Below are 13684 nucleotides of genomic sequence, written 5' to 3'. Positions count from 1 at the left end.
AACAGCCTCTGTTTTCATTCAAAGGCTTTATGGCTTTTCCTATAATACCTGGGGGGGGGCGATCTCTAGTCAAAATACCCGGGCCGATTTTTTGTCCCAGTCCAGCCCTGGCAACTCTCTCTTGCACCTCCAATCCCTCTGGCATCTGGGAGTAGGGACTGGGCTCGAACAGGACATCCTGACCTGCTGGGAGTGGGCCTGCTCTCACACTACACTTGACAACTCTTGTCTGACCAGGTGGGATGCTCATTAATTCACTCCCAGTTTTCACTCTGCCCTCACCTCATCGTCTCCACTCTTCATCACCTTTATAAAGACCTCAGCTTTCTTACAGTCAATGGAGAATGCTGTGCTAACAGCTTCTGTTACAGCACGAGGTGACTCTATTCCCCTCTCTAGCATGTGTTCAATCACATTGAAGCCAATTATTGCCTCCTCCGCCACCCCATCTTCCTGAGCTGGCATGAGAAGCTCTAACTGCGCAGCCTCTTCTGTGGGCAACCTGAATTTGATTTCAACCCACCCAGAAAATGGGATTTGTGTCTGATTTACTGCCCTCCCATCTAATATACCAGGCCCAATGATTTCAGTTAAACTCCTAACTTTGAGGTGTGGGATGTTCTGTTGTCTCCATTTTTCATTTATGAGACAGACCTGTGATCCTGTGTCCCACAATGCTGTGCTTTTTACTCCCTCAAGCAGGCAGGTGATCATGTGCTTCCTCCCAATAAGATTGAGGAGCTGGGCTCTTTGTCTTGGGGAGAGGAGGCTGATAGAGACCGCTTCATTCCTCTTATCTTGTGTGACAGCTGCTACTTTTGTCTCCAAATGTTTTATACTGTCTGTCAAGAGTTTGTGAACATCTTGTTGTTGCTCACCTTGGTTTAGTAGCTGAAAAGTAGCGTGGGTTCACCGTGCTAGCTGACATACCAATTTGATCTTCCCTGTCTGGAAGTTTTCTCCGGGTGCAGCATCCCCTTGACAAATGCCCACTTTGTCCACATTTGAAGCAGTGGCCGCAGTTTTCTCCTCTATTGCTGTCCTGACAATCCCTGCAGCCACGTTTGAGACTTGGGCGGTGTGAGGGAGAAGGTCGGTGCGACTCACAAATAACTCCTTTTATTTCATCTATTTCCCCTTTTAGTTGATTGATGATTTCAAACAGCTCAGTTTCCTTCCGAGTCACTGTTGCTGGTGCTTTAGCAGCTTTACCTTTTGTCGAGGTGGAGAATGGCTGGTCTTGCCCACCCACTGCACCAACTGCTGCCTCTTGCACTGACTGTGCCTCTGCTTTTATCTCTCTTACTTTCATTTCTCGGGTAGTCTTTCTGAATTTTTGTTGCCTCTCCCACTCAAGGCTGGCCCGCTTCATTTGTCTTTGCAATCAGCACATCGTCAGTGACTGCTGGATCATCCAGGTGGGGATTGATCTGGTATTTCACATTGTCACTGATCAGACCTGTGCCAACGGCTCGCAGAAACTTTTTCTGAATCAGTTCGACACTGTATTGTTCATCTGTCCCTGGCTCCCTTGATGATGTTAGGAGTCTTTCTTTCAGCTCTGTTGCCCTAAATAGAAAGTTCTGTGGGGACTCATTACTTCCTTGAGTGATATTTAGCAGCCGATGATAGAGGTCAGTAGAGCTATCCTCCTTGTAGTGTCCCCTCAGCGTGGTACAAAGTTGCATGGGGGTGAGGTCTGTTTTAATCTCCAACATATCACGGAGACTTAGGCCTGGGCTTATGGCTCCTGTTTTGTCCACAGTGTCTTTCTTGTCCTTACACAGGTCATTTTGTTTCAATCCCTGGCTGCTCTAGTTTGCATGTTAAATATACTAACCCCACGTTGCTTACCAATGCATCCATTGGAGTGTGGGAGTATTATACCTTATAACATTTAAATAGAAAGTCAAATAGAAATATTAATAACAATAAGCATAGAAGAAAAAAAAATCTTGCACAGATGGGTGAATGCTGTACAAAGGGTTTGAGTGCTCAGGTAGAATAGAAAATTACTATATAAGAACCAATCAATTTTCCATGATGTTTTTCTTAAGTTATGCAGCTCTTATTTTTTTCCTGTCATTTGGCAACCCCATTTCTGCTTTTGATTTTGGAAATAAAAACCACTAATCTCATTATGCAATTTTATTAAGATAATATGTGTTTTTGAAAATGTATGGTTTCAATATCTAAAGTTTAAGAGTCAAATTCTGGTTAAAAATAATAATTAAAAAAAAATCAATTTGTCTATTGTAACAGATCGTGGACCCATGTACACATGCCCAGGCCATATTAGAAAGGACAGAACCCCGGGTATAAGACCCCGCATTCATGACCTGTGATGAGCCAGCGTATTAGAGTACTGTTGCCGCGCTGTCCCACTGTGCAAAACGAACACTCCTGTTTACTACAAATCGTCTGTTGACCTGGAATTGAAAGCATATCCTGCTCTGAAAAGTGAGGACGATAACTGTGGTTCAAAGCTGGTAGAAGGGGTAGCACGCTGTACGACCAGTCCCTTAAAATGGTCCAGTAAACAGCCACTACTAACAATTTAGCATTTGTAAATAAGAAACGATCCTTCCTCCAGCTGGATGAGCTGAAGGGAGACGCTCTGCAGTCGTACCAAGAACAACCTCCGAGTTTTTTTTGCTGTTGGTTTATTGTTTTCTTTCTCTCTTTTTTGAAGTGCTCTGCTTTTGCAGGAAGACTTTAGCGTTGTGAGAACAAGACTGGAGCTATTTTTGATTCGACTTCGAGGCGGCAGCTTAAGTTTGTGGCGCTGCTAAGAGCACGTTCGAGTTTTGATGCTAGTGTAAACCCATTTATCTGTCTGGACCATCAAAGCGCTGAAGTGTGACAGAGTGACTGTTTGGATTCCAGGAGAGCGATGAGAAGAGCGTTCGGATACTCAGGCTCGCTGAAGATAGCGCTTCAGTTTTAGGCTCCCCTTCGTCTCTTTTTTTTTTTTTTTTTTTTTTTTTAAATCCGTGTGGGCTATTGCAGATCCGTTTGGTTGGCGATCTGGACACATTCAGTACCAGATTTACTCCTCACCCCCTTAAACGATTAAACAAGCCGGGAGCAGACCCTCGCTGTCCCACAGTAACGGATTCCTTTTTGGACTGAGGCAGTTGAATGGATTTTCCGGTACACTGCTAAAATTGGTTAAAACGAACTGTTCGAGATTCAAATAATTTTTCGGTACCAGCTTACTCGTAAATGCTCCACTTTGATCGTTGATAAAGGAATATATCTGTTTGGCGATATTCAAAGGCAAAGTGCTCTTGATTTTGTTTCCTGATTATTTATTGTGATATTTGAATACGCTGGTGGAGAAAATGAACGTGTATCTCGTGTGCCTTTTCCTTACTTTGGATATAGCCACCGTGGCTTTCAGTCTGTCTACGTGCAGTACGCTGGACATGGATCAATTCAAGAAAAAACGCATCGAAGCCATCCGAGGGCAGATCCTGAGTAAGCTGAAACTCGCAGCCCCCCCAGAGGACTTCCCCGAACCCGAGGAGGTGTCCCGGGACATCGTCTCTATCTATAACAGCACCCGGGACTTACTGCAAGAAAAAGCGAACGAACGGGCGGCGACTTGCGAACGGCAGCGGAGCGAGGAGGAGTACTACGCCAAAGAGGTGCATAAGATCGACATGCAGCGCTTCTACCCGTCAGAGAGTAAGTCTGTGTGCCCGCACTGATGCCATTTCAGGCCAAAAGGCACAACTTCGAATACCGCTGCTACGCGTGTTTGTGATTCTTTTGGAAAATCCTCTCCATCACGCTGTGCTGGGAGAGTGTAAGGAAAACCAGGTAGTGCTAATATTAAAAATAAGCTACACTTTTTATATATCGGTCGCTTCTACTCTTCACGAGGCTGTGTGTTGCCTTGTAACTTTACCATTACACACTTAGTCTCACTGGTGTCAAGCCAGCCTCCAATTCGAGACTTGCAGTCAAGCCAGCCTCCAGTTTGTTTTACGTTCCCTGTGTATTCAAAGTATTACGGGAATGGATGTGGAAACCGGATTTCAAAATAAAAGCCAACTTCGAGTGAATTAACAGATATGTTAAGAACATAATAACATATAATTTAGGCTTTTTTTTTTTACAAACTCTAATGTTAGATCTATATGACACAGCCTTGTACCCTAATTGTGCCCTGTCACTATCAAGGCCATCTTATTTTGGATTTCAAAGTAAAAGCCCTGTGAATCTTCATTTTTGAACTACTCTTTCAATGACTTAATAATGCTCTTAAAAGCAAAAGTCGTATTTCCAAATACTATTTGAACTTTATATCAACACTTTCCAACCACAGTCTTTTTCACAGTGATACCATATCAATATCAAGTCAGTCTGATTTTGCCTTTCATAGTAAAGGCCCTTTGAAATTGCTGATATTTGACTTAATCTTTTAACGATTCAAAATGCTCTAAAATGGAAAATTCCTGTTTCCACAGGGTAAGTCCACTCCAGATCAACAGTATACAGCCCCACAGTGATACCATATTAATATCAAGTCATTCTGATTATGCCTTCCAAAATAAAAGACTTTTTAAATTGTCCACAATTGACCTACCTTTCAGTGATTTCAAAATGCTCTAAAATGGAAATTTCCTGTTTCCATAGGGTAATTCCACTCCAGATCAACAGTATACAGCCCCACAGTGATACCATATCAATATCAAGTCATTCTGATTATGCCTTCCAAAATAAAAGACTTTTTAAATTGTCCACAATTGACCTACCTTTCAGTGATTTCAAAATGCTCTAAAATGGAAATTTCCTGTTTCCATAGGGTAATTCCACTCCAGATCAACAGTATACAGCCCCACAGTGATACCATATCAATATCAAGTCATTCTGATTATGCCTTCCAAAATAAATGCCCTTTCAAATTGAGCATATACGACCTACTTTTTTAACGATTTCAAAATGTTCTTAAACAGAATTTTGCTGTTTCCACAGGATAATTTCACTTTAGGTCAACAGTATACAACCTCACGATGTTACCATATCAATATCAAGTCATTCTGATTTTGCTTTCAAAAATAAAAGCATTTTCAAACTGCCCATTTCTGACTTGATCCTGGAACAATTTCAAAATGCTCTAAAATGGAAAATTCCTGTTTCCACAGGGTAATTCCACTTTAGATCAACAGTATACAGCCCCACAGTGATAACATATCAATATCAAGTCATTCTGATTATGCCTTCCAAAGTAAAAGCCTTTTCAAATTGTCCACAATTGACCTACCTTTCAGTGATTTCAAAATGCTCTAAAATGGAAAATTCCTGTTTCCACAGGGTAATTCCACTCCAGATCAACAGTATACAGCCCCACAGTGATAACATATCAATATCAAGTCATTCTCATTATGCCTTCCAAAGTAAAAGCCTTTTCAAATTGTCCACAATTGACCTACCTTTCAGTGATTTCAAAATGCTCTAAAATGGAAAATTCCTGTTTCCACAGGGTAATTCCACTCCAGATCAACAGTATACAGCCCCACAGTGATAACATATCAATATCAAGTCATTCTCATTATGCCTTCCAAAGTAAAAGCCTTTTCAAATTGTCCACAATTGACCTACCTTTCAGTGATTTCAAAATGCTCTAAAATGGAAAATTCCTGTTTCCACAGGGTAATTCCACTCCAGATCAACAGTATACAACCCCACAGTGATACCATATCAATATCAAGTCATTCTGATTATGCCTTCCAAAATAAAAGACTTTTCAAATTGCCAAGATACGACCTACTCTTTTAAAGATTTCAAAATGCTCTAAAAGTGAAAATTGCTGTTTCCACAGGATAATTTCACTTTAGGTCAACAGTATACAACCTCACGATGTTACCATATCAATTTCAAGTAATTCTGATTATGCCTTCCAAAATAATGGCCTGTTGAAAATGCCCATAATTTACCTAACTTTCAGTGATTTCAGAATGCTCTAAAAAGGAAGATTTCAGTTTCCACAGGGTAATTCCACTTTAGATCAACAGTATACAACCTCACGATGTTACCATGTCAATTTCAAGTCAGTCTGATTTTGTTTTTCAAAATAAAAGCTTTTTCAGCTTCCTTTTACATCATCTTTATGATTCAATTCTGTCATAATCAATTGAGTCTGATTTTGCTTTTCAAAATGAAAACCCAATATGTGTTGAAACAGCAATTTTCATTTTTAAAACATTCTGAAATAATTGAAAGAGTATATCACATATGGACAAATTCGACGGGCCATTAATTTGAAAGGCGAAATCAGACCACCATGAAATTTACATGGTTTTACTGTCGGGTTGGATACTGTTGATCTAATCGTTAAAAGAGTAGGTCGTCTACAGGCAATAAAAAATACTTTTATTTTGGAAGGCAAAATCAGAGTGACTTGATCTTAACATCGTATCTCTGTGGGGTTGTATACTGTTGATCTAAAGTGGAATTGTCCTGTTGAAACATGAATTTTTCATTTAAGAGCATTTTGAAATCGTTAAAAGAGTAGGTCGTATATCGGCAATTTGAAAAGTCTTTTATTTTGGAAGGCAACATCAGACTGATTTGATATTGATATGGTATCACTGTGGGGTTGGATACTATTGATCTAAAGTGGAATTATGCTGTGGAAACAGCAATTTTCCATCTTAGAGCATTTTGAATTCGCTCCAAGAGTAAGTCATATATGGGCAAATTGAAAAAGCTTTTATTTTGAAAAGCAAAATCAGACTGACTTGAAATTGACATGGTAACATCGTGAGGTTGTATACTGTTGATCTAAAGTGGAATTACCCTGTGGAAACTGAAATCTTCCTTTTTAGAGCATTCTGAAATCACTGAAAGTTAGGTAAATTATGGGCATTTTCAACAGGCCATTATTTTGGAAGGCATAATCAGAATTACTCGAAATTGATATGGTATCACTGTGGGGCTGTATACTGTTGACCTAAAGTGAAATTATCCTGTGGAAACAGCAAAATTCTGTTTAAGAACATTTTGAAATCTTTAAAAGAGCAGGTCGTATCTTGGCAATTTGAAAAGTCTTTTATTTTGGAAGGCATAATCAGAATGACTTGATATTGATATGTTATCACTGTGGGGCTGTATACTGTTGATCTGGAGTGGAATTACCCTGTGGAAACAGGAATTTTCCATTTTAGAGCATTTTGAAATCACTGAAAGGTAGGTCAATTGTGGACAATTTGAAAAGGCTTTTACTTTGGAAGGCATAATGCGAATGACTTGATATTGATATGTTATCACTGTGGGGCTGTATACTGTTGATCTGGAGTGGAATTACCCTGTGGAAACAGGAATTTTCCATTTTAGAGCATTTTGAAATTGTTCCAGGATCAAGTCAGATATGGGCAGTTTGAAAATGCTTTTATTTTTTAAAGCAAAATCAGAATGTCTTGATATTGATATGGTAACATCGTGAGGTTGTATACTGTTGATCTGGAGTGGAATTAACTTGTGGAAACAGGAAATTTCCATTTTAGAGCATTTTGAAATCACTGAAAGGTAGGTCAATTATGGACAATTTAAAAAGTCTTTTATTTTGGAAGGCATAATCAGAATGACTTGATATTGATATGGTATCACTGTGGGGCTGTATACTGTTGATCTAAGGTGGAATTACCCTGTGGAAACACGAATTTTGCATTTTAGATCATTTTGAATCGTTAAAAGATTAAGTCAAATATCGGCAATTTCAAAGGGACATTACTATGAAAGGCAAAATCAGACTGACTTGATATTGATATGGTATCACTGTGAAAAAGACTGTGGTTGGAAAGTGTTGATATAAAGTTCAAATAGTATTTGGAAATACGACTTTTGCTTTTAAGAGCATTATTAAGTCATTGAAAGAGTAGTTCAAAAATGAAGATTCACAGGGCTTTTACTTTGAAATCCAAAATAAGATGGCCTTGATAGTGACAGGGCACAATTGGGGTACAAGGCTGTGTCATATAGATCTAACATTAGAGTTTGTTAAAAAAAGAAAAGAAAAAAAAAGCCTAAATTATATGTTATTATGTTCTTAACATATCTGTTAATTCACTCGAAGTTGGCTTTTATTTTGAAATCCGGTTTCCACATCCATTCCCGTAATACTTTGAATACACAGGGAACGTAAAACAAACTGGAGGCTGGCTTGACGGCAAGTCTCGAATTGGAGGCTGGCTTGACACAAGTTTAGTCTCTCACTCGAACGACAGCGTCAAGTGTGAGCTTTATTGTTTGCCCGAGTAACATGATACCAAGTCAGCTGGCCACAATACATTTGTGAGCTTGAACTTGTGGCACAAAAACAAGCAAATTACTGGACTTCTTGTTCGCTTCATCATGTCGCTAATTGAACTTGATATGTTTTGCTTCCTGATGTACATATTGCACATGCAAGTTTATTTTCCTTCCTCCTTCCTTTATCTTAGGGCTAAAACTGTAATTTGAGACAAATAATTAACTAAATATATGACCAGATTCTCTCAGGATTTCATGATAGATTAGTGATAATTGATTAGTCTGTTAACTTATTAATTTGGCATTTACCATCCAGGTGGAATGTTACCCGCATTACTCTGACCACTACAGTTTATATTCAGTCACACACACGAATGATTTAGTCAAGTAGGGTAACAAAAACATACTTTGTATGTTAAACTTATTATTGACAGGATTATCAAGGTAACAACTTCCCAGGAGATTTTCCCATAAATATAAATTGTCAGTGCTAATGACTAGTTGAAAAAAAATAACATTTATGCGTTCAAGTTTAATTGTACAAATGGAGTAACACAGTAGTGCTGTGGATAGCACTGTCACCTTCAGTGGTGGGATTGTTAAAACCCTTTTATGTAAGAAACAGCATCTGCTACTGTCCCCACTTGCTGGACACGAATGGCCCAAAAATTTTGTTGTGCTTGCTGCTGCGTTCTACCTGTACATAATTTCTTTAAACCCATTTTATGTGTACTAGAGATGGACCGATCCGATATTACGTATCGGTATCGGTCCGATACTGACCTAAATTACTGGATCGGATATCGGAGAAAAATAAAAAAAATGTAATCCGATCCATTAAATATCACGAAAGCACCTCACAAAACTTGCAACACGCCGTAACTCACCTCAGAACGTTAGCACGTCGGAGCAGTATGCATCACGTGATAGAGCGGCTGTGGCATGCGGGACCTGTCGGTGGTCTGGATAGCATTTGGAGCTTCGCTAGCAACCCGGCATTTCATCTCCGACAAAGTTATCCCGAGAGAAGTAAAGCAAGTGTGTAAGTCCATCTCTGAATGTTTGTAAAGCATTCCTGCGTTAAGCTTAACAAGCGACTGACTCTCCTGCTGCTACTTCAATCATGAAACTGGTTAACGATCAGCTGATCGGCTTTTCTGTCGCGAGTCAGTGTCTCTAGTTTGCTTTTGGCCCACTTTGCACCAGAAAGAGGAAACCAGCGGCTGAACAACAGCAGCACGTTTAAGCTTGATCAGCTATTGTTAGAATGTATTTAATATTACTTTCTACTCCAGGATCTTTTTCTACGTAGCTGACGCTGGTAACTGTGCAGGGGCGGATCTAGCAAAGTTTAGCCAGGGGGGCCGATAGGGCATTAACAGGGAAAAGGGGGCACAAAGACATACTTTTCTTTCTTATTCTCATTTAAAATGTCTAGCTTTTAATAAATAATTATCTGACACCCAAAGTTTTAATTTGATGTAAAATGAATAGAAGTCAATTACTGTATATAGTAACTATTAAGTCTAATATATATACCCTAGTAAGCTATAGTACTTTTTCCTTTGGGAAGGTACCATCTGTGCAGTCTGCAATTTTGTTGAAGAAAGATGTTGAATCTATTTAATATTTCTTGAAAAATAATTGATTTCTGTGCATTTTTTTTCACACTGCATCAAATTAAGGTTGATTACGTCGATTAAGCATCATGAGGTGGAGCGTGAGGGGTGGTTCCCTATTTTTTATTTATTTATTTTTGTTGTTGCTGGGAGTTGGAACCCTATTAGTTAGGTTGCTTAATATTTATGCTAAGTACTCTTTAAAATACCAGAATAGGGAGGATGGTGTAGGTGTAGGCCTCATTGTTTGACAAACAGAAAGAGCAACTACACAGCACACTAACCATACACACCAAACATGCCAAATGTCACAAATCTTTGGGTTCTCTGAGTTCTTGGCTAGCTTAGCATTAGCATGCTGTCTGTTCATTTTGTTTGCATAAGCCGAGGTTGTATTAGCAGCATAATGCAGTTGTTTCTGCCCTGGATGCTGTTTTCACTTTACCATCATGCTTATGGCCTTATGTAGTAGTAATAATAATAATAATAATAATAATAATAATAATAATAATAATAATGATAATACATTTTATTTGAAAGCGCCTTTCAGAACACACAAAGACACTGTATACAGCAGAATAATAAAAACAAGCATAAAAGCAAGCAGTTTACACAATCATAAGAGCATAAAATATAAAACAAATTTAAAATAGCAGAGTGGTGAGGTTATGTGGGATAAGCTATTTTGAACAAGTGAGTTTTGAGTCTAGACTTAAAAAGAGAGAAGGAAGTGATATTTCTTATGTCAGGAGGTAGGGAATTCCAGAGTCGAGGAGCAGAGCAGCTGAAAGCCCTGCTCTCCATGGTGGCAAGACAGGGAAAAGGGAAAGAGAGAGTGCGAGAGAAGAAGAAGATCTAAGACCCCGAGATGGAATGGTGATCTGAACCAAATCAGAGAGATATGGAGGAGAGAAACGATGAATAGCCATAAATGTATACAAAAGTATTTTAAAATTGATGCGATATTTGACCGGGAGACAATGAGCTGTGGGACAGCGGTGATGTGGTAATTAGAAGGGGTCCTGGTGATAATACGGGCAGCAGAGTTCTGGACACGTTGGAGCTTGTGCATGGATTTTTGAGTAAGACCAACAAGAAGTGAATTGCAGTAATCAATCCAAGAAGTAACACGGCTGTGAACAAGAATGGCAGTGGCACGTGGAGTAAGAAAAGGACGGAGACAATTAATGTTGCGCAATTCAAAATATGCAAACCGAGTGACATTATTAATGTGTGAATTAAAAGATAGAGTACTGTTGAGGATGACACCCAAACTTCACAGAAGAAGAAACGGAGACCGGCGAGTTATTGATAGTAATAGAGAAACTGTTGGTTCTGGATAATGTTGATTGCCCAGAACCAAATAAAAATAGAAATTAAAAGTAATGTCCATGACTCTGCTCTAGATCACTCCACCATTTACTAGGGGTGCAACAATACTCGTATCGATATTGAACCTTTCGATACAGTGCTTTCGGTTCGGTACGCATATGTATTGAACAATACAAAATTTTTTATTTATTTTAGCAACTTTTCTTCTGACGATGCTGTCTGTGTTGAGCAATGACTGTATAAAAGACGGACGACGCGACACCGCCTCCTCCCATAGTGCAAAAATGAAGCCAAAATATCCCGCTTGTGGAGGCTGCCATCTTGCAAATTTGGAGCCAGAGTCTGCGCAGTAGTGACTTGAGGTGGAGTGACTGTGTAACGCTCCCGCCCACACACCCGCTGGACGTGACCGCAAACACGCCCCCCTACACTTTTTACGTAGCCCGGCGGCTCGAGTTTTTTTGCTGGTTTACCGCGACTGACGACTCGTTTAATTAAGGTAAATACAACCATGTCACTGTTATATAAAAAAAAAAAGACACACAGCTTTTCATCTTATAGTTCTAAAATCACCCTGTTATTAATTTTTGCTAGATTAGCCGCTAGCATACGCACTGTGTTGGAGGCTTGTTGCTAGCTAGTTAGGATGCTACACACCTGTTACTCTAATAGTCTGTATTATTGAAGGATTCAGCACTTCTTATGTTTTTTTTATTAATCCATTTTTAGACAGCGATAAGCTCAGCTGCACACTCTCCCGAGGCCCAGAGTTACTGTTAATATCAAAAATGTAATGCTGTCCTTTGAGATATTAACATAAGACTGTTAGTGTAATGGATCTAAAACGGTTTAAATCTTCAGAGCCGTCTACATCCTGGTAACATGGAAACTTTAAAAACATCAGCAGAACGTTTCAGTAGTGTAGTCTAATTTGTTCATTTCATTTAATAATAGAGTCCATATCAACAGCTACATTCACCCTGGAGAGAAACTAGTGAGGGAGACCATCAGGACCAAGCTGGGTTTCCTGGGTCCAGAGGTTTGGAGAAACTTCTTCCCTTTTTTTCATGACAGCTGTCCTGTGCCAGAAGTTCTGTTAACCCACTGAGAGAGGCTTCATTTAAGAAACACCAGGAACACTGAAGCTCATCGCATTGATCAAGCAGGACTCATGATCTTCACCAGCAGCTCCCTCACAGGGAAATCTTCAGCACTCCTCCGTAGGCCTGCCCTGGGAGATGGATAAACCCAGCATTTCATGAACACTGTGATGGAGACCTTTGGTTTGTGTAATGTTGTAAATACTCCCCAGAGGCTCCGGACTTTTACATAAAGATATTATATTCAGTCCTGTAGAAAGTTATATATTTAAAAATATATGATCCTCTCTGGTTACTCTGGTATGAATAACTCTGCAACTGCAGCTGCAGTTTTCACTACAGCACATACAAGGGAGTGCAGAATTATTAGGCAAATGAGTATTTTGTCCACATCATCCTCTTCATGCATGTTGTCTTACTCCAAGCTGTATAGGCTCGAAAGCCTACTACCAATTAAGCATATTAGGTGATGTGCATCTCTGTAATGAGAAGGGGTGTGGTCTAATGACATCAACACCCTATATCAGGTGTGCATAATTATTAGGCAACGTCCTTTCCTTTGGCAAAATGGGTCAAAAGAAGGACTTGACAGGCTCAGAAAAGTCAAAAATAGTGAGATATCTTGCAGAGGGATGCAGCAGTCTCCAAATTGCAAAGCTTCTGAAGCGTGATCATCGAACAATCAAGCGTTTCATTCAAAATAGTCAACAGGGTCGCAAGAAGCGTGTGGAAAAACCAAGGCGCAAAATAACTGCCCATGAACTGAGAAAAGTCAAGCGTGCAGCTGCTAAGATGCCACTTGCCACCAGTTTGGCCATATTTCAGAGCTGCAACATCACTGGAGTGCCCAAAAGCACAAGGTGTGCAATACTCAGAGACATGGGCAAGGTAAGAAAGGCTGAAAGACGACCACCACTGAACAAGACACACAAGCTGAAACGTCAAGACTGGGCCAAGAAATATCTCAAGACTGGTTTTTCTAAGGTTTTATGGACTGATGAAATGAGAGTGAGTCTTGATGGGCCAGATGGATGGGCCCGTGGCTGGATTGGTAAAGGGCAGAGAGCTCCAGTCCGACTCAGACGCCAGCAAGGTGGAGGTGGAGTACTGGTTTGGGCTGGTATCATCAAAGATGAGCTTGTGGGGCCTTTTCGGGTTGGGGATGGAGTCAAGCTCAACTCCCAGTCCTACTGCCAGTTTCTGGAAGACACCTTCTTCAAGCAGTGGTATAGGAACAAGTCTGCATCCTTCAAGAAAAAACATGATTTTCATGCAGGACAATGCTCCATCACACGTGTCCAAGTACTCCACAGCGTGGCTGGCAAGAAAGGGTATAAAAGAAGAAAAACTAATGACATGGCCACCTTGTTCACC

General features: G+C 40.0%; 1 protein-coding gene across 2 annotated transcripts in view; it reads left to right on the top strand.

Annotated features, from left to right (window-relative positions):
* Positions 1–2456: 2456 nt before the first annotated feature.
* The window catches only part of LOC147318276 (transforming growth factor beta-2 proprotein-like), a 43148-nt gene continuing 31920 nt past the window's right edge, over positions 2457–13684 (top strand). Inside the window, exons 1-2 of one of the 2 annotated variants that reach the window (XM_086310170.1) lie at positions 2457–3153; positions 3388–3690. In XM_086310170.1, coding sequence (XP_086166296.1) covers positions 3429–3690 — 262 coding nt within the window. In that variant the 5' untranslated portion in view covers positions 2457–3153; positions 3388–3428. Of the gene's footprint in view, positions 3691–13684 lie in introns of both variants that reach the window. The other variant, XM_086310169.1, reaches the window with a different exon arrangement.

The sequence above is a fragment of the Aulonocara sp. 'chitande type north' Nkhata Bay genome, linkage group LG11 (assembly GCF_057382095.1).
Source record: "Aulonocara sp. 'chitande type north' Nkhata Bay isolate Kocher_YH1m ecotype deep benthic linkage group LG11, A_spYH_male_GT1.1, whole genome shotgun sequence".
NCBI classification, from domain to species: domain Eukaryota; kingdom Metazoa; phylum Chordata; class Actinopteri; order Cichliformes; family Cichlidae; genus Aulonocara; species Aulonocara sp. 'chitande type north' Nkhata Bay.
Note: the sequence above shows the minus strand (reverse complement) of the source record. Positions and strands in the feature narration are given on the sequence as shown.